The sequence below is a fragment of the Filicampus tigris genome, chromosome 1 (assembly GCF_054856515.1).
Source record: "Filicampus tigris isolate MCC_2025a chromosome 1, RoL_Ftig_1.0, whole genome shotgun sequence".
Classification (NCBI taxonomy): domain Eukaryota; kingdom Metazoa; phylum Chordata; class Actinopteri; order Syngnathiformes; family Syngnathidae; genus Filicampus; species Filicampus tigris.
In genome coordinates, this window is record NC_141217.1 from 1800931 (window position 1) to 1824814 (window position 23884).

A 23884-nucleotide genomic window follows, 5' to 3' on the forward strand; every position below is an offset into this window, starting at 1 on the left:
TTTTTGAATCTCTGTTGCAAATTGGGTTACCACAGAGTAGAGGCCAAGAAGCCAATTATTAAAGTTATTTGTTGTGAAGAAGCAGAGGGGATAAAAGTTGCACTGATGCCACCTGTTGGCTGGAAGTTTTTTGACACGATGGTCATTAGAGGTTTGTGTTTTAATCACATATAATAATAATGATACGTGCAGTACAAAAAGTTATCAACACAGATTTTCTTCCTAGACCAAATTAAAGCAATTTCAAAATCAATGGGGAGCATGTTTACAAAAACTGTGTGGCATTTGGCAGGGTTCAAAAGGCGCTATGTGATTGGCTGAGCATTTATGACAGGAAGCTGGTGCCACGAATGGCTTTTACGGTGGTAGTGTTACTGCTGGTCTTGTCGCTGCTGCTGCTGCTGCTTCGTCCCCGACTTGGCGGATCTACACTGGGCATACAGCGGGGTCACATGGAGCTGCGGCGCATCCGCAGCCTCGCAACAAATTCCAACTCTGGCGAGTGTTGGGCACGTGCGCTGGAGCAGCTCGACTCACACTGCACTGAGATGACGTCTGAGTCGCAAGGCCTCCTGGCGCTCAAATTCACACACTGTCACCTGAGCAGGTGAGAACGCTCCGAGTCGTTAACTTTCCTTTCAAGTGTGAAATAACTTAACTTCACCACTCCGCCAGTCCACACGTTTCATTCTTCTCTTCCTCCATTCACCGTTGTTGTTATTGTGTGTTTTAATCGGGCATCTGATTAGATAAAATGAGCTGCAGCTCTTGGTTATTGACAATTCTGGGCTATCACACTGGAGAACGATTCTTAGCCTACCACTTAAGAAGCGCAGCACTGCGGTCTTGATTAGCTTCCATTCCGAACCCTCCACTCTCTTCACTCAGTTTACCCACTTTCTCTGATGTTCAGGGTCCACACAGTAATAAGGAATGATAATTTAGTTTCCATCACGTTTTGGTTGGACCAATGGTGGCCAAGTCCGGTCCTCAAGAGCCCCTATCCAGCCTGGTTTAGGGTTATCCCTACGGCAACACACCTGATTCAAATGATCAGCTCATTAGCAAGATTTGCAAAATCCTGATAATGAGCCTGATGATTTGAATCAGGTGTGTCGCCATTAGGGATAAACCTAAAACAGGCCGGATAGTGGCTCTTGAGGACCGGACTTGGCCACCCCTAGGTTGGACTGTCCAACCGCACAACATCATTTAGGCATGATTTTCTGTGAGCTTTATATGCTAGTCATCGGCAAAAGCAAAATAATATGTGGCGGGTTGTTTTCACTTAGTAAGGCACGTTACATTGTGAAATGCCCGGATGTTGAGAATTGTCAATAGCGTTTGCTCCGCGGCAGTTACTTGTTACCTGTTTACAAAAATTGTAGTTAGTAACTAGCGGTGGGAACGATAATCGTTTTTTCGATGCATCGTTCGTTTCATTAAAAAGATTCCGCATCGATTCAGAGTTATTAATAATTGATGTTTAAAGCATAAAATTAAAAAAAAAAAAAAAAAAAAATGTGCAAGCGACGTACATGCGTTTGTACGTCAAACATCTGTGCCCAGGCTTACGTGACAAGATGACGGGACAAACAAAACCTCACACGAGCGGCGCAGTCCTCGTTAAAAGCATCGGTTTGGAGACATTTCGTATCTCTATTAAGTGTGAGGTGTTGATAAGAAATATTTTGGGAACCTAACAAAGATGACACGTTACCACCCAGAGTTGAGTGCTGCGACCCGTCGGAGGTGATAACAGCCGACTTACTCTGTCAGATGCTCTCGCAACTCTCCAACCAAATCCCAAAGAGTAAGAAAAATTACCAAATCCATTGCAGAGTACCTTTCATCAGATTTGCGCCCGAATCGGTTGTGGAAGGAAGGGGCTTTCGCAGCCCTGTTGCACAGTGACGCTGTATATAAAATTCCCACAGACCATATAAGATGATGACTTTCCTCACACAAAAACCTTGAATATGCACACCTTCTCCAAGATGAACAGTTTAGTCTGTTATTTATTGTTACAAAATATGCTGCTTTATATTTCGAATGATAAAGCTGTTCTGTTTGATGGCAATTTCTCAGGGCTTAATGTTAGTGTTAATTACACCACTCACAGTAAGCTGTGGAACGAGCTCGAACTTTTATTGCTCTTAACAGAGGAAATGCACTGTACAGTACTTCTACCAGCCATATCGCTACAGCACCGCGCACCTTTTTCTTTCTTCAGTCTCGTCCTCTTTTGTTTTGGTCGCCCAGGGACATTCTTGCTCTCTGGTTCACTTCGCAAACAGTCATTTTTCACCCAATGTTCAACACTACCCTCTGCTGTAATGCACAATATCACGTCCAACATAAACTACATGTGAAATAAAGGTCACCAATTGAAATATCATCCATCCATCCATTATCTAAACCGCTTTATCCTCACGAAGCTCGCAACGGTGCTGTCTTCGGGCAGTAGGCAGGGTACACCCTCAACTGGTTGCCAGCCAATCGCAGGGCAAATTGCAATATCATTTAAAAGAAAATATACTACACCAGGTGCTACATTAAGTTAAATAAAAGCAGCGTTCATTGCTAAGTTAGACAGTAATGTCAATCAGATGATGCATTTTGCAATAAAAGTATTAAAATACAGGTTACGCTAAATCAGATTAAGGTTAAATATGTTTTGATATTTTTTTTGTTATAGGAGAAGTTACAGACATTTGTTACAACAAATGCTGCCTTTGGCACTTTTTGAAATTTGTGTTGACACACTTAAACAAGGTTGCCTTGCTACTTTAAAAGTCAAAGAGTGAACTGTAAATCCTTACTCTTCCTTGAGTTATGCAATTGTTTTTAAAAAAAAGTTACCAGTGTTTTAGATTAACTATAAAATGTAAGCCATTGTAGTGATGCCTCTGAATCGGAATCGAATCGTGAGGTACCCATAGATTCCCACACCTATTAGTAATGTAATAAAAGTACCATAATAAAGTAATGTAACTTGATTACTTTTAATTACTTTTAGGTAAGCCCAATACCAAATGTGTTAAAAAAGACACACTCAATCAGTATGATCTTTGTCTGATTTTTATGAATGTCTAAAGTGTATAGTTTTGGAATACGGGATGAAGCCTGAGCACCTGCAATTCAAATCCAGAGCACAAGAACTGTGGGGCAGACATGCTTACCATTTCTGCACCATGCTGCAGCGTTAAAGGCCTCGACACACCAATCCGCCGTCGGAAAGTCTGTAAAGCTGTCTGTTTGGTGTGTCCCGCAACATCGTAAGGTCTGAGCCGTTGGCAGGGCGTCCGGGGTGTGTTTGGCCAATTCAACATGTAGAATAGGGTCGGGCTGTCGGGACAAATGATCTCTGTGATTGTCTGCTAGTTAGCGAATCAGGGCACTGGACCACAACGGAAAGTGACGAATGCGGACAAACGGTGAAAATCGAAGCTTTTCCTCGAGAACTAAATCAACTTCGCTCATTTTTCACATCTCCCCTCTGGACATAATGGCTGGCTGGACAGAAGAGCGCCAAAAACAAACAGATTACCGTGAAAGGCAATGCCGATCGAGTAATGAAAGGCAAGTTATCGGAAGCTATTGAGACACAGCTGGTTATACCAGGTAGGATTTATTTTTATACTTGAGTTTATTTTCATGCAGAAACCGTTCGTAATTGTTTGGTAAATTTATTAACTCCATGGAGGGGTATACTACTTCTCATGCATGCGTAAAAATTCCGGAGTCGTTGCCGTCTCCGTCGGCTTTTGTAGTGTGTTCTTCGGTCATTTTCTGGTCGGACGTGCCGACTTCTAGGCCGCCGCGACAGTTGGCCACGACGGCCACGTCGGATTGTTGTGTAGAGGATTTAGATAGATTATATTAGATTAGTTTAGGGGTCTCAAGACCCATTCCTCAAGGGCTGCTTTAAAGGGACGGTGGGGCCGGGATGGCCATGTTTTCACTAACAAGTTCATTTTATTTATTTTTTGATCAGGAAAATGAAAAGAGTTGCCATTTTCTATTTTATCCATTCATTTTGGAGAAATTAGGAAATAAGTGAAGCCATGAATAACGCCCCTTGGTAATAAGAACAATGGCCGCGCCCCCTACCGTTCTATCCTTCTTCAGTCGGAGTCACGCGAGGAACCGATTCCAAACTCTCCATTGGAAATCATTGTACTTTTATTGCTTATAACACACATGTCAAAGTCAAGGCCCGCGGGCCGGACGTGAGAAGGTTTTTGACGGCCCCTGGGATGATATTGCTTTATTATTAGATCCGGCAGATCCGGCCCGTAGCAATCCGGTGTGGGTAGCAGAGGTGATCGGATCCTTCGCATCGGCTGATGACGTCACGCTTTAAAATATATCGTAGCGTCTTCCAAGAACACAGACGTAGTTTAAGTATCACATTTTTATTAGTCCAACCGGCTGCTGTGGGTCGCAGCCGACACCAATACAGTACGACAACCGTTCAGTCAAAAAAAGAGCTTCGTCTCTTCGTCCTCCGCTCGCATGCCCTCTTATCCAGCCGCACGATGCATTCATTACCCTCGGAAACAAAACAACTTGGCAAGACACAAATTCGACCACAACACAGACAACCCAATTTGTTACACTATTTCTGTAATATATTTCTTTGCATCTATGTTTGCCACCCCTGGTGTTGTTATAACGAACATTACCGCTACTTTGGCGAAGAACGTCCTTTGGTCGTCTACGTGCCGACTGAAGAATTCACGTCACTTTTCGTGGCTTTCAGAATTGGATTGTGGTGAAATGTTATTTGGAGTAAAACGCACTTTATTAAGAAATACTTCATGTTAGAAATCTCACGTTGTTTTATTATTAGTAATTGTTGGCATTTGATGAATTCATTGAGTTTTGATGTAGTACTGAGATGTCCCACACTGTGAGCAGGCCTTGAACGCTCCTCGAGCGCTAGTGTTGATCGCGAGAGACGTGGTTTCTTTTATTTTCCTCCTTCGACAAAGCTAGCTAGTAGTTTGTTCATGCCAGCAAACTCAGTAGTTGCAGATTTCCTGTGTTTCACCACGTTTGTTGTTGTGTGTAAATGTTAAAAGGTGAGTTTAATAATTTGGGTTCGTGTCAGGTAACTGTTGTACAGAATAGCCTAGATATGTTCTCATGAGTGATGTCACGTTGATGAACACTAGTTAATTATTTCGGCTAGTATGCTAACTATTCTTGTAATGAAACGTGAATGTGTATTGTATGTATTGTTTGGCTGTTTAATTGCTTAATACAGTGAATTGTAATGTTTAGGCATATTTTTAACTACTGGATATGCATTGGATGATGTTGCTAGGTTATTCTTTGTCTGTGTTGTTGCAGACCACAATAAATAGACGTGTCAAGTGGAATACGAGCCTGTGTTCTCTGACAGGAGCAGTCACATCCATACCTCGCCACTCGAAAATAGAGTCAGCTGGAGACATCTTACCAAGCCGTTTTACTTCACATTATGTACAGTTCATACAATCTTGCAGCCCGAGTCAAGCAGAAAATTGTTTCCAGTTTGGCAGGAGAAACGCAAACAGAAGTGACGTACGAGCTACCTCGCAAAAGTAGCTGTAATGTACTTTATTTTATTTTTTATTTAACTCAGAAGATAAAAACACAGCCAGGGGTGGGTGACAAACATAGCATCAAAGAAATATATTACAGAAACATAAAGCGTGACATCATCAGCAGGCGCGAAGGACCCAATCCATTCATCCATCCATTATCTGTACCGCTTATCCTCACAAGGGTCGCGGGGCGTGCTGGAGCCTATCCCAGCCGTCTTTGGGCAGTAGGCGGGGGACACCCTGAACTGGTTGCCAGCCAATCGCAGGGCACACAGAGACAAACATCCGCACTCACAATCATACCTAGGGGCAATTTAGAGTATCCAATCAACTTACCATGCATGTTTTTGGAATGTGGGAGGAAACCGGAGTGCCCGGAGAAAACCCACGCAGGCACGGGGAGAACATGCAAACTCCACACAGGGAGGCCGGAGCCGGGATCGAACCCACAACCTCTGAACTGTGAGGCGGACGTGCTAACCAGTCGACCACCGTGCCGCCCAGACCCAATCCAATTTGAACATTTTAAAACATTTCAATGAACATTCTATCAGTCCGGCCCTTGGCTTGTTGCAAAATTTTTTATTTGGCCCTCCGTCCATTTGACTTTGACACCCCTGCTTTATGATGTCCAAAAACGGCGATCAATTGGCACCAAAATTTATGTGGACATCTCTACTAACGCCCACTTCAACATATCAAAAGGATTAACCTCTCCATGGCTGATTTATATGAGAATGAGGAAATGTGGAAGTCAGCAGAGCTACGTAGATTTAGGCTGGGACAAGCGCACACTGCTTCTTTGCTTTAAAAAATAAATAAATAAATAAACTGCTTCTTTGCTGATCACGGTTAGGACGGGCGAGGCATTAAATACCAGTCAGGATATTTACAGAGACTGAACTGGGAATGAGTAGACGTGCAGATATATTTGGATGAGGAATGGTCCCAGTTTTTCGACTTACAACGTGCCGTCCAGTTTGGAAGGTAGCAGCCGAAATGGCACGTTCCAATGCGGCCACGCTCGGCTGTGCAGTCAGCCTCACTGGAACTTTTTGTTCGCTGTTCGATGAGGGCTTTTGTCACTCTCACGCCGCTTCAATCAGGCAGAAGTTGGTGGCTGCAAGCAAAAAGCAGGGACTGCTTGCGAGGCGACATTAAGACAGAGGATCATCTTCACCTCTACACACTGGGCGGACAGTGAGGAGCTAATGTTCTTGTGCTTACGACTTTAGTTTTAACGACCTGAAGCTAGTTGTTGCTATTAGCCGTCCCATTATCCTACCTTTAGCCGGGGAGGGAAGAAGGGGACGTAAAGCTCCAATCTGCCTGCTGCTGCTGCAAGCCGCCGTCCCTCTCCCTCCTGAGGCATGAGTTTAGTGTCGCTAAATGTCCGAAATATAACTTTCTATATACTTTCACAGGTTGAAGTGGACAAGAGTAGTATGTGCATCTGCATTTTGGTGGCGATCGGTCATCGTTTTAGGCAACAGAACTGACAAAGCGAGCAATATTACCACGCATGCCTTCGTCGCGTGACGTAGACTGCTGAGACCGAAAACATTACATAGGTCATGCTCCTTTTTAGGGCGTGGAAATTTGTCGTAAACCTAATCACAAAAAATGACCTTAAAAAACTACAGTCTTTTGAGGTGGGCATTTTAGTACTAATGTCGTTTTTACATGCAAACTTATTATGTAAGTGACAATGTTAAGCTCACCCAAGTGTTCCTTTAATGCATGTTTTAGAAATTTCCCACCTGCAACACACTTGATTGAAATTATCAGCTCATCAGCAAGTTCTGCAGGGACCTGATGATCCCGATCATTTGAGTGAGGTGTTTTTCAGGAAGAAACCTCTCAAACATGGAGGAAAAACGGCCCTCGAGGAACGGGGTTCGAGACCCCAGGATTAGATTTTTCAAACCCTTCCCCATGATCTGTGTTTGTTATAACAAGTGAAAGGTAAAAAAGAGGATACAAAACAATCGCCATTCATTTGCTTCAAGTCACTTTTGAAACTGAGCATGCTAGTCGGTTTTCTGATGCCTTCGATCAGCTCTGTGTTCTCTTTTCAAACACAGAGGACCTCAGCACTTGGTTCCACTCATCTTTCCGTAATATATTGGACTCTGTGGCTCTATTAAAAAAAATATGCTGCCTAGTTAGACCTGAGCCATGGTATAATTTGAGAATTCCTGCAACTAGACAATGTCGCAAAGCTGAACGCAGGTGGAAAACAGACAGGCTGCAGGTCTCTTATCAAATGCTAAAAGACTGCTGGCGTTGTTATCCATGAAAGGTGAAAGAGTCCAAAAGGACTTGTCGAGTCTTAGAATACATGGATCATGACGATTTGCCCAACTATTTAAAACTATTGATTCTGCACTTAAACCCCGTCAGCCGATTTAGACAGACTCGTCACCTGAACTGGGCCATATATTTTTGCAGTTTTTCATCGACAAGGTTGTTAAGACTAGGGCTCTCGTTTTGAACACCACATCTGACCCCTCTGTCCACGTTCCTTGTTCCGCAGTGTTCGATTCACTTGAGGTGGTTTCTTTGACTTTTTTTGGGAGGAAGTGGTTTGCCATATTAAGCCATCTGGCTCCCCTTATGACTCCGTTCCTCTTCACTTCTTGAAGGAGGTTCTCCCGAGTATTTGTGAATCAGTTTTGGCCATTATCAACAGCAGTCTGTTTTCTAGTGTAGAAAAATTTAAATATGCTGTGGTGAAACCCCGCTTAAGAAACCTGACCTTGATCAAGGTGTGCTGTCTCATTTAGGCCCATTTCCAAGCAGCCTTTCATTTCTAAAATTCTGGAAAAAGTGGTTCACTCGTAGTTAAAATTATGCTTGGATGAGCATAATGTCATGGCGGTTTTCCAGTCAGGTTTCAAGATGATGTATAGCACAGAGTCAGCCCTGTTACGTGTTTTTAACAATATCCTCCTGGCAAATGACTGTGTGTCTTGTTTTGTTGGATTTAACTGCAGCGTTTGATACAGTGGTCCACAGTTTTCTTCTGGCTCGTTTACAGCACCAAGTGGGCATTAGTGGTAATGCTCTTGAGTGGTTTAATCAATCAATCAATCAATCATATTTTATTTATATAGCACTTTTCATACATAAAAATGTAACTCAAAGTGCTGTAAAACATCCAAAGCAAAACATAAAAAGATCCGTTCACGCCCTCCCTCCCAACAAACCCAAAACAGATATCCACTAGTACATCAGCACTCACTCACACACACCCACACAAAGTGCACAACCAGATAAAATGTTTTAAAAAGACATGACAAGGCACAGAGAAACCATATGAGGAAAGGGTACCCAAGGGGAGCTCATCCGTGCTGAAGGGAATGACAGCCCACGGCCACAGGGGCGCCACCACCACAGAGACCCCCAGCCCGGATTAGACAGGCGGACCCCATACGAAGTGTAGAGGCCGCCGGCCACCTGGACCCAAGGAGTCCCTGCGATGACAGCCCCCGTGGGAAGGGCAGCCACCCCTCCCTCAACGCGGAGGCCCCCCCATGAGGAAACACTGGAGCTAAAAACTGACAACAGCAGAGAGCAACAAAACTAAAAGACAGAACAGTAGTATAGTCTAAGATCTAAAATCAGTAAGATAAAATAAAAATAATCTTCAATCAAAAGAAAAGATAAATTATTTAAAAGTTGTTAAAAGCCAAACTAGAAAGGTGTGTCTTGAGCTTCCTCTTAAAAATATCAACAGTCTCTGCAGACCTGACGTCCTCTGGCAGGCTATTCCAAAGGTGAGGACCAAAATGGCTGAATGCAGCCTCGCCATGCATTTTGGTCCTCACCCTTGGAATAATTAAAAGGCCTGCGCCAGAGGACCTCAGGATTCGCGAGGGTTGGTATGATCAAAGCAAATCAGATAAATAAGATGGCCCAAGACCATTAACACATTTATAAACTAATAAAAGTACCTTAAAATTGATCCTGAAACACACGGGGAGCCAATGCAGCAATTTCAAAACTGGCGTAATGTGCTCCCGCCCTCTGGTTCTCGTCAGCACCCGAGCAGCTGAATTCTGCAGTAGTTGCAATGGTGAAATGCTCTTTTTCGGGAGGCCAGAGAGCAGGGCATTACGGTAATCTAAACGACAGGAAATAAAAGCATGCATCAGCAGGAATAAAACTGAGCTCAGAGTCAGAAATGATGCCAAGGTTCTTCACACAATGTGAGGGATTAAAAACTTGTAGTTTTGGTAAAAGTTTCTCTCTCTGACCTTCAGGACCAATAACTAAAACCTCAGTTTTGTCCTGATTGAGCTGTAGGAAATTATCTGCCATCCATGACTTGATATCTAAAATGCAATTTAAAAGGGTATCAATGGGTCTTGTGTCATCAGTAGACGCGGAAATTTACAGCTGTGTGTCATCAGCATAGCTGTGAAAGCTGATGCCATGTCCCCTGATGACATCCCCAGGGGAAGCATATAAAGATTAAAAAGTAGGGGGCCTAAAATCGAACCTTGGGGAACCCCACATTTAATTTCATGGGTTTTGGAGGAACAAGTATCCATACTTACAGAGAAACATCAATCTGTGAGAGAGGAATAAAACCAGTTAAAAACAGCACGGGAGATCCTATTTGGCTGGCAGGACTTTTTATGTTAGCCTAGGTTTCTGTGAGTCCCGCTCTGCCCCTCTCTCATATGGTGTTCTACAGGGTTCTATTTTGGGGCCCTTGCTGTTCTCATTGTATTTACTGCTCCTGGGTTCCATCCTTCAAAAACATATTTCCTACCACTGCTACACGGATGACTGTCAAATCTATGTCCCACTGAGCAAAAAAAGATGCTCTCTCCTTGAGACCACTTTTGTCCTGTCTAGAGGATATCAAAGCCTGGATGTCACAGAATGCTCCCCACCAGACGATTGTACGTCGTGGTGACATATCTATTTTTTTTTTTTTTTAAATCGGAAGATAATGTACAGTACTGTAGCTCTGAGCTACAGTACATAACGTCTGACTTTTGCTTACATAGCTCTGCGGGAGAATTGTCACATGCGGCAGTCAGCCAACCATCAGAGCACTTCTTCAGATTGTCAAATTATCACGTGGGTTACGCAGCCAATCGGGTGCTTGTATTGCGAATACAGACACCCGATTGGCTGCGTAACATGAACCCAGAAGTAAGGTGCTGAAATGCTACACTGGAATTTCAAGAAAAACAGCTCATTATTTTGCAGCGAAACAAGACCAGAACGATAGCAAGGAACTTCTAGTGCGCCATTCCGTGCTCCCCGCCCCTCACCACATACACAATAATGGGGTTCACGGCGCACTGCGCCCAGCTAAGCTCATTTTCGAAAAGGGCTTCAGGAGCCGCATGAAACCGGACAAAGAGCCGCATGTGGCTCGAGAGCTGTGGGTTGGTGAGGCCTGCTATTGCTCAACAATTGAGTACTAAGTTGTTCTCACTCTGCATGTTTTTAGCACTTATCTTGAAACATATCGCTGGCGTCGGGCCAAAACCTTATACCTCAAAAATAGTCACTTTTCAGGAGACCCCAAGAAGGGTAAGTGTTTCAATCATTAGCATTGCATCGTGAAAGAGGGCAAGCCAATTTCAACACATTGGTCAATAATGTGTAAGAATAACACCAACACGTGCAGACTGACCATTAGTATAGATTTTTTAAAAAATATTAAATTCACCAAAATGTCATTTGAGGTTTTGGCCCAATGGCAGGGATATTTAATGTATTCAAACACAAAATCTACATATACATCTCAATGGTCTTCTCTGCTCCCATCAACTTTTAATGCGCTGAAATGATGAATCCATTTCCAAACACGTTCATCATGTGTCTTTGATAGTGATCAAAGAGGGCGTGACATCAGTCAGTTGTTTACTGTGTGCCTCTCAGCTCAGGCAGGAATTTCCCAGCATGTCCCGAGGACTCACGGGTCAGCAGGTGCACAGCATCAATGGATACTGTGGCCTTCAATACTTATACAGAGTTCTTCACGCACGCTCACGCCATTTGCCACTTCCTCCAGTCTGAAGCCTGGCACAACCGAGCTGAGAACACCATGCACAGGTAAGGGCAGGGGCGGGGTAAACGATTGGACCCATGACTGACCGGTAGTGTATAGTAATAGGACATATTGTGTCAAGGCCTCAGCGGAAATCCAGCAAGTAATTTATTAAGCACGTTTTGTTTCGTGATTCGATTGGGCATCCATCCATTATCGATACCGCTTATCCTCACAAGGGTCGCGGGGCGTGCTGGAGCCTATCCCAGCTGTGTTTGGGCAGTAGGCGGGGGACACCCAGAATTGGTTGCCAGCCAATCACAGGGCACACAGAAACAAACATCCGCACTCACAATCACACCTAGGGGCAATTTAGAGTGTCCAATCAACTTACCATGCATGTTTTTAGAAAGTGGTAGGAAACCGGAGTACCTGGAGAAAACCCACGCAGGCACGGGGAGAACATGCAAACCCCACACAGGGAGGCCGGAGCCGGCATCGAACCCACGACCTCTGAACTGTGAGGCGGACGTGCTAACCAGTCGATCACCGTGCCGCCCTCGATTGGGCAGTGTTGGGCAAATAACCTTTAATAAGTAATTTGTTATAGTTACAAATTACTCCCCCAAAAAGTAATGGCATTATTAACTGAATTAATTCTTCATGAATGTAATTAAATACCAGGGAAAGTAATTGAGTTACTTTAAGAACCTTCAAGTATGTCATAGAATTCTTTTTTTTTTTGGGTTCTGTTTGTTTCATAGAGTAGAACGGTAATATTTATTGGACTGAACACAACCAGTAGACATTCTGTAGGCCCCGATTCAAGTGTTTCTACATAACTGACTTCAACAGTAAGGGCTTCTAAGTCAGTGTAGTGTAAAATGAGGTCCTTGTTTGTGCCCCCTGCCTTAATGAAATGGACACTACAATAAATATCGAACAAAGAGTGGACACATATAAACTCATTTAAATTTGCTGTGGGATGAAGTGAGTTTAGCCACCAATCAAATGCCATGTGTTGTAGATAAGGTTGCAGTTTATAAAGTGGATCATGGTTAGTTGTGTGCACAATGTACATTGAAGACTTGAGAATTTTTTTTTTTTTTTAACAATTTAATGGAAACCTTCATCAAGGGCCCTGAAGTGACTCACAGGGTCCGTTGAGGCCCTGAAGTGACTCACAGGGTCTGTTGAGACACTGAAGTGTGTGTGTGTGCTTGTGTGTATGCGTGCGTGCGTGTGTATGTATAAGGCTGACGGAGAGTTCCGCAGGTGTTGTCGAGCAGCTTGAGTCCACCAAGCAGATGGCTGAGGAGCTGATGGAGGCCCAGGGTGTTGCCTTGCAGGCGCAGCAGGAGATGCTGGACAGCGGGGAGGAGCTTAGAGTCACGCTGAGAGACTCTACCCAGGGCAAGACCAAATACATGCACACCTGGTTGTTCTGTCACACTGCAATTTCCAGCATGTTGTTGAGGACAGAACATCATACATGCATCAACATTATTTAACGGTGTCTTGAAAATGGAATAGCCCAAAACTCACGCAATTTGAGAGTTGATTAAGAATTTCCCTCCAAAAAAAACACCCTATAGTGATCAAAGCGAGCGAGTTGTCAGCATGTCACAGTAGAGCTCATTTCAGACAGAATAAAAGGATCGACTCTTAGTGGGTCTTTTGCTTTTTTTTAAAGGGAAGTCAACCCCCAAAATGTCTTTACAATAATATGTTTTATGCAGCTCCACTAGTCAAAACATGGCATTCTGATTGATAATTGTTTGTGGAATATGAGTTGCGTAGTAAAATCCAACCGTTTTTGACCATCTCAGGGGATGGCCATTTTGTCACTTGCTGTTAATTGAAAATGACATCACAGTTATTCAGATAACGACCAATCAGGGCTCACCTTCATAAAACAGGTGAGCCATGATTGGTTGTTACGTCCGCCGTTATGACTCTAAAGAATTCCGTAACATCCTGCGTGGGGTCACAACACCGTCATGTGTCTGTTCTGATGCATTTCATTGGATAAGAGACCGAGAATTGGATCAAAAAAAGAAAATGACGTATACGCTCTCCTGACTTTAAAGGGTAGAAAGACGCAACAGCCTCTAGTGGTAGAAACTCTATGCGCTACTGGCCTTAATGGGTTAAACAGAATGCCATGTTTAGAGTGGCAAAGGAGCATAGAACATTGTTGTAAAGGACATTTTTGGGTTGCCTTCCTCTTTAAGGGATCAATGATGGGAAGAGAGTCCACAGGATGTTAATGTGAAGTAAACATCCTCAGGTTCTATGCAGAAAAGACTCCAGCGGTACCTTTTGTCCAGACTGTTTGAGTGTAGTCATGTACTGCATCTCTCAAGACATGTCTAGTGGTCTTGTTTTTCTTTTCAGTTTAAAATGACTTAGTTCAACCTCCACGATCCCGCGCTGTACCCTGGCCCACAGCAGACTGGATGTTTTTTTGCTTTGGTCTCATTTACTATATTGTTGTACTAACCGCTTTCTAGCCTAGCGCTAAACTGGTTTGTCGCTAAGATCTGCCGTAAGTTTGCAAACTCCCTTTCGTTTGTTGCTAGCCCGCCGTTGGTGACCAACGTCCGCTCGAATGTAGCGCGTACAAATGGCTTTCACTCCATACGTCAGACATAGTCAGCCAAGCATTCATCTCTGACAACAATATGCTTGGACCGTTTTGATTCAAATGGGAAAACATTTTCTATCCTGCCAAAATGGTATCATTTACATTTGGCCATCGTGGTCCATCTTCTGGAAGATCATTTTACCAACCAAGAGTCTCGTTCACCTCTCCTCTGAAAACCGCATAATACTCTTCCTTTCTAAAATACCACTACATGGTATCTCCAATCAGCCTTTGGCTTCTTATCCTCCTCACTACCACCAGAGTCATTTTACAAATCACCATTATGTGCCATCTAGCTACACTCTCCCATACCACTACCTTTAGGGACAGTAATCTTCAGATGACATCGTCTGCTCAAAATGCAATCCACCTGCGCGCCGAACTCCGCTCTTCTAGAATAAAATGTTTCTCACAGCCATCTCCATCTTTTGACAAAGTGTACCACTCTTTGTTACCTTCTTCAACATTTACATTCAAATCTGCTTTAATCTCTGGGATCCTCCGACCTACGTTGTCTAGCTTCTTTCAGAATGTATTCTAGTTCACATCCTGTGGGGTGTAATCCATCATAACATGAAGCACGTCCATTACATTTCAAGCTTCAGCCTCATCACTGAATCTGACACTCTTTTCACCTCCAAGACATTCCTAACAAACTCTTTAGGATAACCCCTGACTTAAGTTCTCTTCCTATCTCCGTCATTGTAAAATAATTTGAACCCAAGATTCCATCCTGACCTGCTCTTGTCAATGCACCTTTCTCTCAATCTCCATGTCAACCAACTCCTTAACTTTTCCTGATTCTAGTCCCAACATTCGAAGTCCCTACTTTCAGGTGTAGCCTTGTTTTCGTCTTCGCTTTCTATCTTTGGACACATTTTTGTCCTTTGCTTCTGCAACCCGCACTAGCTGAAATAGTGGTCATTGGTAACCTAGGCCGCGACCATGCCGTCTGGTATGAAATTCTTAGAATAACGACTCATGATTGTTTGGCAGTGTTTTTTGCTGGATTCCCTTCCTGAGCATGCCAAAGCCTCAGCATTTATGGCTTATTGAGGCGGTTTGCACTGGCTTGGGCCCCATAGGGCTGCCTTCCATGTCTACCCCAGTTACTTTTATATTGGTTCGTTGCTTTGGCTTTATAGGACTCTCAAGCAGTGTTTTGTGAACAAAGGACTTTGATTTGGGTTTTGTGTGACTGTTGTGGTGCATTTGACATGTAGCTTGCAGATGGTGACACATAGCTCGCCATGTTTTGCATGACATGAGTGGTTAATTTCATTTCATACTAATGTGACTGCTCATGGAAAAAAATGTGTGTGTGCGGTTAATTGGCCCTCTTCATTTGTCATTAAAGCACATGTTTTATTGTTTTTAATGATTGTTGGGGTGAGATACAGACTGGATAACATCTTTTTATATTTTGATGACAATCGGTAATTAAAACAACATCAACAAAACATTGTCCAGTTACAGGTATTGTGATGCGACATTTCCAACTGGAATTAATTATAAATCGACTTGTTCTCAATGGGAAATGTTGAACTTCAAAGGACTCTTTTGTACTCAGTCTTCTGACCTCTACAGGCTACTTCCAAGTATATATCACTGCTCATTGTTACAGGTCTTCGCTCAATGTTCTCCGAGCTGAGCAGTGTCTCAAAGGAGCAGCAGGTGGCACTCTCTGAACTGTTCAACAGAGTTTCCTTCATGCAGAATTTCCTGCTGATGGAGGCGCACAGTGTCACTACTTGTCTGTACAGTGCTGCTGCCCTGTGTGCTTCTTTCCTTCTGACCTCCACCCAGCGCTCCTCCAGGGCCAGGTAGCTCCCGCCCCCTTCAGCAGCAGGAGTTTTTCTTTTTGGTCGTATCAGCAACTACCGGCTTGCATGCGTATGCTGTTTTACACGATTGCAGGTTGCCATTGATGGGTCTGGTGTGTATAAACTTCTATTTGGAGAGGAAGATCTACCAATATGTGACTTCTGATCATCCTGAACACAAGCACATGGTGAGTGCGTCTCCGGATGTGGGTGGGTGTGTGTGTGTTTGTGTAACAAGCAATTTGTGTGTGCAGGAGATAGTCAGTGATTATGTTGCCATGTTGAGGAGGTGCATGATGTTCGTCGCAGTGTTTCTTCTGCTCTGGCTGTGTGCGTCTTACACAGACCCCAGCCAGCAGAGTCTTCTCGTCTTGCGGCAGCTCCAAGATACACAATGTCGCCTGCAGGAGGTGCTACAGCGAGCAGGTCAGTCTTACGCCTTTTGGCTACAGAATGTAGTTTATCAGAGATGGGCAGACGGACGCCCATTTTGAGAACGGAGGACGAGACCTTTTTTAAAAAGGGCGGGCTAAACAAAGATGGAAGTGGGTTTTCGTCCTGTAATTGGCCCTAACCAGCTCAAGTACCGATTGACGTGTTGTGTAGGGTTGACGTGTTGTGTAGGGTTCTTTCAAAAAGAGAGACCACTGTTCTTCTCTGCGACACCACGGAGCCGCCTTTATTAACTGCCTGCACAACACCAGAGTCCTTTTTTTCTTTTTCATGTGCGTTCCCTGCGTTAACATTGTACTCACAGGCATAGTCTGCCCACTCGTGGTTCAACACATGGATTACCATGAATTACGCCACAGGACACCATTTCACTGATTATTGACAGAACACGCCCATCCCGTTTTGCGTGTGCCATCCGGGATAATGTATGCAGTTTAGGAAAAAGGTGGATGGCAAATTTGTTGTGATAATATTTAGTACATACCTTAGCCCTTTGCATGCGAAGTATGTCCTTGTCTGGGACGTCTCGAATGTAAAAATCTCTCCAAACCGTCACTCAGACTCATACCAGCGTCGCGTCACTCAGACTCATACCAGCGTCGCCATACACGTAAAGCTACGGCTGGGAAGTGGAAGTCTTTCGTTCTCCTCCTAAAATAACATTGCATTATTTTGTAATAATTATTTTTATTGCGAAATAACGCAATAAAAAATGAAAACATTGCATTATAATGCAAAAGTTTTACAATAACATTGAATTATAATGCAATCGTAAATAATCTCGTGATATCTCCTGGTGGGCTCCGTAGTCTGTTGACCAACTGTGGTTGTGTTGGCAGCTAAATGCTCTCTTGGATGACACAGTTATAAACCATTCAATCCACTGACGATACTCCCAGCTGCTAAGTGGATGTGAATTGGAAATTAGCCAGCTAATGATCTTTAAATAATGTTCATGAATTATGAAACCTCTGCCGTTAGCAAACTCCCTTTCATTTGTTGCCGTTTTTTTTGTCAGTCTTTTTATTGGTTTTTCCAAAGTTAAAACGAACTACAACCAAAAATAGCAAAAATCCAACCCATTCCAAAACTCTCAGCCGCACAAAGATATATTGCCAACCATATAGCTATGTATATTAACATAAATACTACTACACAAATGTGTATTCATAAATATAAAATATGCGCACATACTGTATGTATTCACATGTATATCCATATACAGAATTAAAAAAAATATATAGGATAATACATAACACAATACTTAGCCCCATATATGGTTATTCATTTTCTAATGCAGAAGTGGAGGACATTTCTCTAACCATTGCTTTGGGTTAGTTTTAGGGTTGCGGACCCAAGATCAGTTTTTCTTAGGTTGTGTCCAAATTCACAGGCTGGGTCCTCCGAAGACCCCATTTTGGCCGCACGCCGTCACGTCCGGCGCAACTTGACCGAACGTGGCATCCAAATTGACATTAAACCTGTCCAAATTCGCCACGTCACGGTTTGGTCCATGCTGGCTACATGAGAAGCAGCCTTTGAAGCCGTCAAAGGACCCAGCCCGCAAATTATTTTTTTAGTATCTGGAAACCACGTGCGGTCATATCGCGCCAGAGTGACGTCATGCGGCCGAAAAATGCGCAGGACGCAGCCTTATTTAAGCTTGGTTTATGCAAGACGCATCCGCGAGGTCTGCACGGTCATATAATGGCATTTCAACAACCACGCCCCTCCGTTCGGTGTCCGCATTGGCCAAACTTTCCGCACTGCATACATGTAGAAATTTCGGCCCAAGCGGAAGAAAATGGCGGAAGAGCATTTAATGTAGGAAGACGGGTTCCAAATGTATGTACCGTATTTTCCGGACTATACGTCGCTCCGGAGTACAAGTCGCAACAGCCATAAAATGCATAATAAAGTAGGAAAAAAACATATAAATCGCACTGGAGTATAAGTCGCATTTTTAAGGACATTTATTTGATAAGATCCAACACCAAGACATGTCATTTAAAATTTAAATAACGAACAATTTAAAATAAAAATAGAATAGAGGCAACAACAGGCTGAAAGGTATGCTTACATTACATTACACCCCCCCCCTCCACCCACAAACCAAGTTCCCTCCGTCGCGTAACTGTGATAAATGTGTCCATATAAATGAAAGTAATAATATTGTGCTTAGTACACATGATTTCCACTGAGCTACGATGCTCATTTAGCTTACATTCACACATGTAGAATTACATGAAAGTTACTTTAAAATTAGAACTGTATGTGAATTTGGAGGGATTCCCCAGAGCGCCTCATCCAAACAGTCACTCAAATCAAAGAGCGTGACCGGACACAGTGATAGGGAACAACGTGGCTTAGTAGCACTCCAATCCAATCCACAGAGCTCAACAACTCACTCAATCCCGGCGCGTACACAACCACGAAGGCGGCGCGCATCTACCGCTAGCCGCTAACGGCTAACTGACTCCAAACGTCTCTCGTTAGGACCCCATAGTGTCTAACAATATGCCCGACATAAATCAACGTAAAGAAAGGACCCATTAGCTGCCCCGGGGTGATTCACCGGAGCGCCTCATCCAAACAGTCACTCGAATCAAAGAGCGTGACCAGACACAGTGATCGGGAACAACGTGGCTTCAGTAGCACTCCAATCCATTCCACAGAGCTCAACAACTCGCTCAATCCCGGCTCGTACACGACCATGAAGACGGCGCACATCTGCCGCTAGCCGCTAACGGCTAACAGACTCCAAACTTTTCTCGTTAGGACCCCTTAGCTGTCCAACAATATGCCCAACATAAATCAACGTAAAGAAAGGACCCATTGGCTGCCCGAAAACATGTCTGGTGTAAAACACACAAGTTAAACAGTAAACCAGTGCCTGTATAAACGAAGCACTAATGAGGACTTTACAACAGGTATGTCAGAAAGACTGGGGGGAACCAAAGTTTAGTTCCGCCTTGGTGCGTTTCTTCCGTGTCTACAACACTACAAGGTAAGATAACTTTAAACTCACCGAAAACGGTCGTAGATCGAAGTTTTTTATTTATCGCCGACCATGTAGAATGTTTCCAAGTCTCCAAAAGTATTTATGTATTCGTCGTAATTATCTCTTTGTTGTCTCCGCACCGTACGCGTGTACCACAGGCACGGCACTTATTTAACAAATTATTGGAATTTAACTGTTTAGATTATCCATGCATTTTAATAGCGTTAAAGATTTATCTTTGTTCTTTATGTGAAATGATATACAGGTCTGCCCAGCTTGCACTACATGTTATTCTGCCCGTTGTAAAGTCAATATGTAATGCAGGTTTATATGCAGCCTTAGACCGCCCTCCTGTGGTTGTTTGGTGTATTGTTTGCTGACCTTGAAAAGGAAAGGGATAGATATAATGTGTTAATAATTTCACACATAAGTCGCTCCGGAGTATAAGTCTTACCCCCGGCCAAACTATGAAAAAAACGTGACTTATAGTCCGGAAAATACGAAAAATGGAGGTATTATTGTTTCTATAACTATTGAGAGAGGTGTACCTCAGGGTTCTTGTTTGGGGCCGCTCCTGTTCTCTATTTCTATTAATGATTTGCCTGAAATTTGCTTGGACTGTCATACCCTGTTATATGCAGATGATACCGTTATTTACTGTTCCAAACCACATGTTTCACAAATCCAGTGCATATTACAGGTAGACTTTAATGGTTCCACCAAAAACAAGCTGGTTCTCAATAAGAAGAAATCTTACTGTATGCTATTTTCTTTAAGAGCAAACTCCCTTCCACTGTCAATTACATTTCTTGATGGCTCTCTCCTTGAGAAAATTGAAGAATATAAATATTTGGGCGTATTGCTTGACCCTCAGCTTTCTTTTAAACCTCATGTTGATTCAGTTGTACAGAAGTTAAACTGCTGCCTGAGAATTCTCTATCGTTCAATTAATTCTTTTAGCTTTCAGGTGAGGAAAAGAATAGTTTCACGATCATTATTTCCAATTTTAGATTATGCAGACATAGTGTATCAAAACACCTCAGATTCAAATCTTTATCCTCTTAATATTGTTTATAATAGTCTTGCTCGATTTGTCCTATGGTGTCCCTATACAACACATCACTGTATTATGTATGAATCGCTTGAATGGTTTACACCAAAATATATAAGGTATTATCATTGGCTGCAGTTTATCTTTAAATACTATTTCTTCAATTTTCCTTATTATTTAAAACAATACTTGCATCCTCACAATACAAACTATAACTTAAAAACTGAATCCGTTTTTTCATGCCCCTACACCAAGGAAGGAAACTGGATGACGTGCCTTTAGATATAAAGCCCCATTTGATTGGAGTAGTTTGCCTGAATATATTAGATCCACCAACTCTATTCGTTTATGTAAATCATACATTTCAACCTATAACATTGTACTTTGCGTCTGTTCCTGTCTCTCAAGAGAGAACCGAGCACCCTTACGACTATGTCTCTAAGCCAACAAAAGGGCTCTATTTAAACACATTTTTTTATTTGATTATATGGCCTTTTTTATTGCTTGTTATGATTGGTGTATATGTATTTAGGTATTCCTGTTCTATTCTGTTTGGTTGCTGTATGATTTCATACTATTATTCATACTTATGCTGGCTTACAGCTCAGTTTTGTTTGGATTGACATATAGTATGTAGTTTTATGCTTGTATGTGATTGGTGGAGGTGGAGTGGGTAACTGTGGGCAGAGATGTGTTCTATGTGTTGTGTTGTTGTTAGGTTTGATTTTGTATGTTGTACCCCCTCTAAAATGAGATGGCTCATCTCAAGGGGTTTATCCAAATAAAATAAATAAATAAAATCAATAACACCCATTACTATTAGCGACGTATTTACATGACTGTGAATGGACAAATTGTGATCAGTCCCTGGTGTCTCACACCAAGATGTGGAGGGGGCATGGCCAAATTGCTCATTGATTTCTCCAAAATAAATTGATAAAATTGGAAATGCAAACTAATATCATTTTGCTGGTTTAAAAAAAAAACAATTACGCTTGTTATTGGAAAATGGACCATCCCGGCTGGATGACCCCTTTTTAACAAGTTTTTCTTACTTTGTTTTTATCCCCATAAATAAAAAATGGTTGTTTTTTATGTAATAAAACTACTTCATTGCTTTTTTTTTCTGTTGAAATGTTCTTGTAGTATTTTAATCCTTAGTCTTTTTTTTTTTTTTTTTTTCCTCGCCCCAAATTATTTTAATGTTAATCCTGCAAGCCTTTTGGTGTTGTTCTTCCTACAACCTCACACATTTTTCATATATTTGTTATAACTTAATTCACATGCAATTTCATAATTTTCACGTAACATTTTGACTTAACAGGGCTCCAGACCGCTCCAAAATAAATGCATTTTACCCCAAAAATTGGATATAGTACAAAGAAAATTGCTCCTTTGTAATTTTGTTATTTTTGTGTTTGTTGATGAGCTAGTTAATTTTGAGGAGCTAATTTCCGAGAGTTTTGTCAGTTATTTACAATCATTTCGGGTTTGCAACGTCTGTCAGCGAGCAACACACACGGGCATCAAATGTTCCATGCCTGAGTGACAGGCGAGTGAAAACTCCCGCTTAGAAACAGACATGAGCAGCATGATTTATTTCACATTATGACAAGGGGCCCAGTACTAAAGGAGGCGATCGCACTAAACATAAGCACATACTATTACAAAATTGATCTACTTCGATGATGTTGTGAACAATTTTTCCATACGAATGAGACATTCCCCGGCATTCTGTTTAACGCTGTGTTCAATTTGTACTTGGAAGCACACTATATCACTTTTTAAACTACTACAAAAAGGCTTTAAAGTGTCGGGGTGACATTGTGACAGGACATGCAATACAATATTGTTGACAGTATTATTTTACTTACAAAAAATATCATTCATTAAAACTGGGCAACCTACCTGGTATTTACCAGTCCGACAAATAATCCTTCTTGCAGGATCAGGCACGGCGCCCAGATTTTTTATCTCCCAGGGCCAAGTTGCTAATTGATTTTCATCACACCACTTTATTCAGAGGTTCTCATTTTTTCAATAAACAGTTTTTGCAAAGAAAGGAACGATGGTAATCAGCACAAGCATGCTCAATATAAAAGTACTTTTGACTGAATTTGGCCCAAGCACATTCAACAAAAAAAAAAATCCAATTGCCAAATTTTTGACCAAATGCACAAAAATCAAATGGCCAAATTTTTTACCAAATGCACAAACAACAGACCCCACCCTCACCCTTCTCCTCCTCTCCAGAACACACACGGGGCAGCACAAACACTGGAACAGAATGGCTACTTGTGAAATGTAAAATATCATGCTCGAGGGTCTGTGCTGGGGCTGCACAGATTTCTGATGGGGCTATAGCGCCCCCTAGCCCTGGTGTTGTGCTGTGCCTGCTCGAGTTCTGTAGCATATTTTTTGCCTAATGTTTGTAAGCATGCTAGTGTACACAAACGGGTCACATGGAAGTTCTTTTGTGAGCCCCACATCCATAAAGTGACGTACTTGTGTCAACAGAAGGTTTTGGGCAATGGAAGAATGCTGAAGACCCTCAACTAAACGTGCAGGTGAGAAGAGTTCAGTTTAAAAGTGTGTTTCAGAAAAAGAACCCAAAAAATAAAAGTGAAACATGGCTCTTTATCCCAGGGAAGACAAAAAGAGACATCGAAGAAGAAAGACAGACATGATAAAGAGAGACACACGGTGTCTCCAAGCACAGAAGCCTCTGACCTCTCACGCTTGTCAATCATTGGTCAGTTGAAAAAAAAAAACTCCACTTTTGGCAGTGTGCGGGGCCACAATTAGCATCTTGTGTGAGTATGCAGGTTGGAGCTCTGATTGTCATCACGGTGGTACACCAGTCACAACGGTGACAGACACCTCAGTGCCGCCGGCTATTACCCATGATGCCTCAGTGACTCCAGGCCGCCATTCCCGCCGGCGCTCTGCCTTCTCTTCCTCCTCCCCTCTGGTCCACAGCATCCTTGTGGAAAACAAGCAGGTTGACCAGGTCCAACCACGTTACAGCCTAAGGAGAAGATCTCAGAACCTCTGATCTGATTGAACTTGATTTTATATTCCTTTTTTTTTTTTTTTAAATCTTCAAATTCAATAAACCTAATCACAATTTCAAGTTCTAAGTGTGAATGCTGGGATGGTGTCATCAAAGAAAAACATCACATTTCGAATGAAAGTTTAGTCAAACTCGCCGATGGACGGCCGTTTAAAATTAGAGGCAGACCGACCTATGGACGGGTACTATTTTTTTTTTTTTACCCGTGGAAAAAAAGGCGAATGAC

At 42.6% G+C, this 23884-nt stretch overlaps 1 protein-coding gene across 1 annotated transcript; it reads left to right on the forward strand.

Moving 5' to 3' along the window:
• The first annotated feature begins 336 nt into the window (after window positions 1–336).
• LOC147152450 (uncharacterized) lies at window positions 337–23718 on the forward strand. Its single transcript, XM_086042789.1, has 9 exons — window positions 337–607; window positions 11502–11675; window positions 12866–13023; window positions 15882–16080; window positions 16175–16268; window positions 16335–16506; window positions 23103–23152; window positions 23232–23337; window positions 23411–23718. Exons 1-9 carry the CDS (start codon window positions 351–353, stop codon window positions 23638–23640), a joined length of 1440 nt encoding a protein of 479 aa, XP_085898915.1. The 5' UTR covers window positions 337–350; the 3' UTR covers window positions 23641–23718.
• Window positions 23719–23884: the final 166 nt, after the last annotated feature.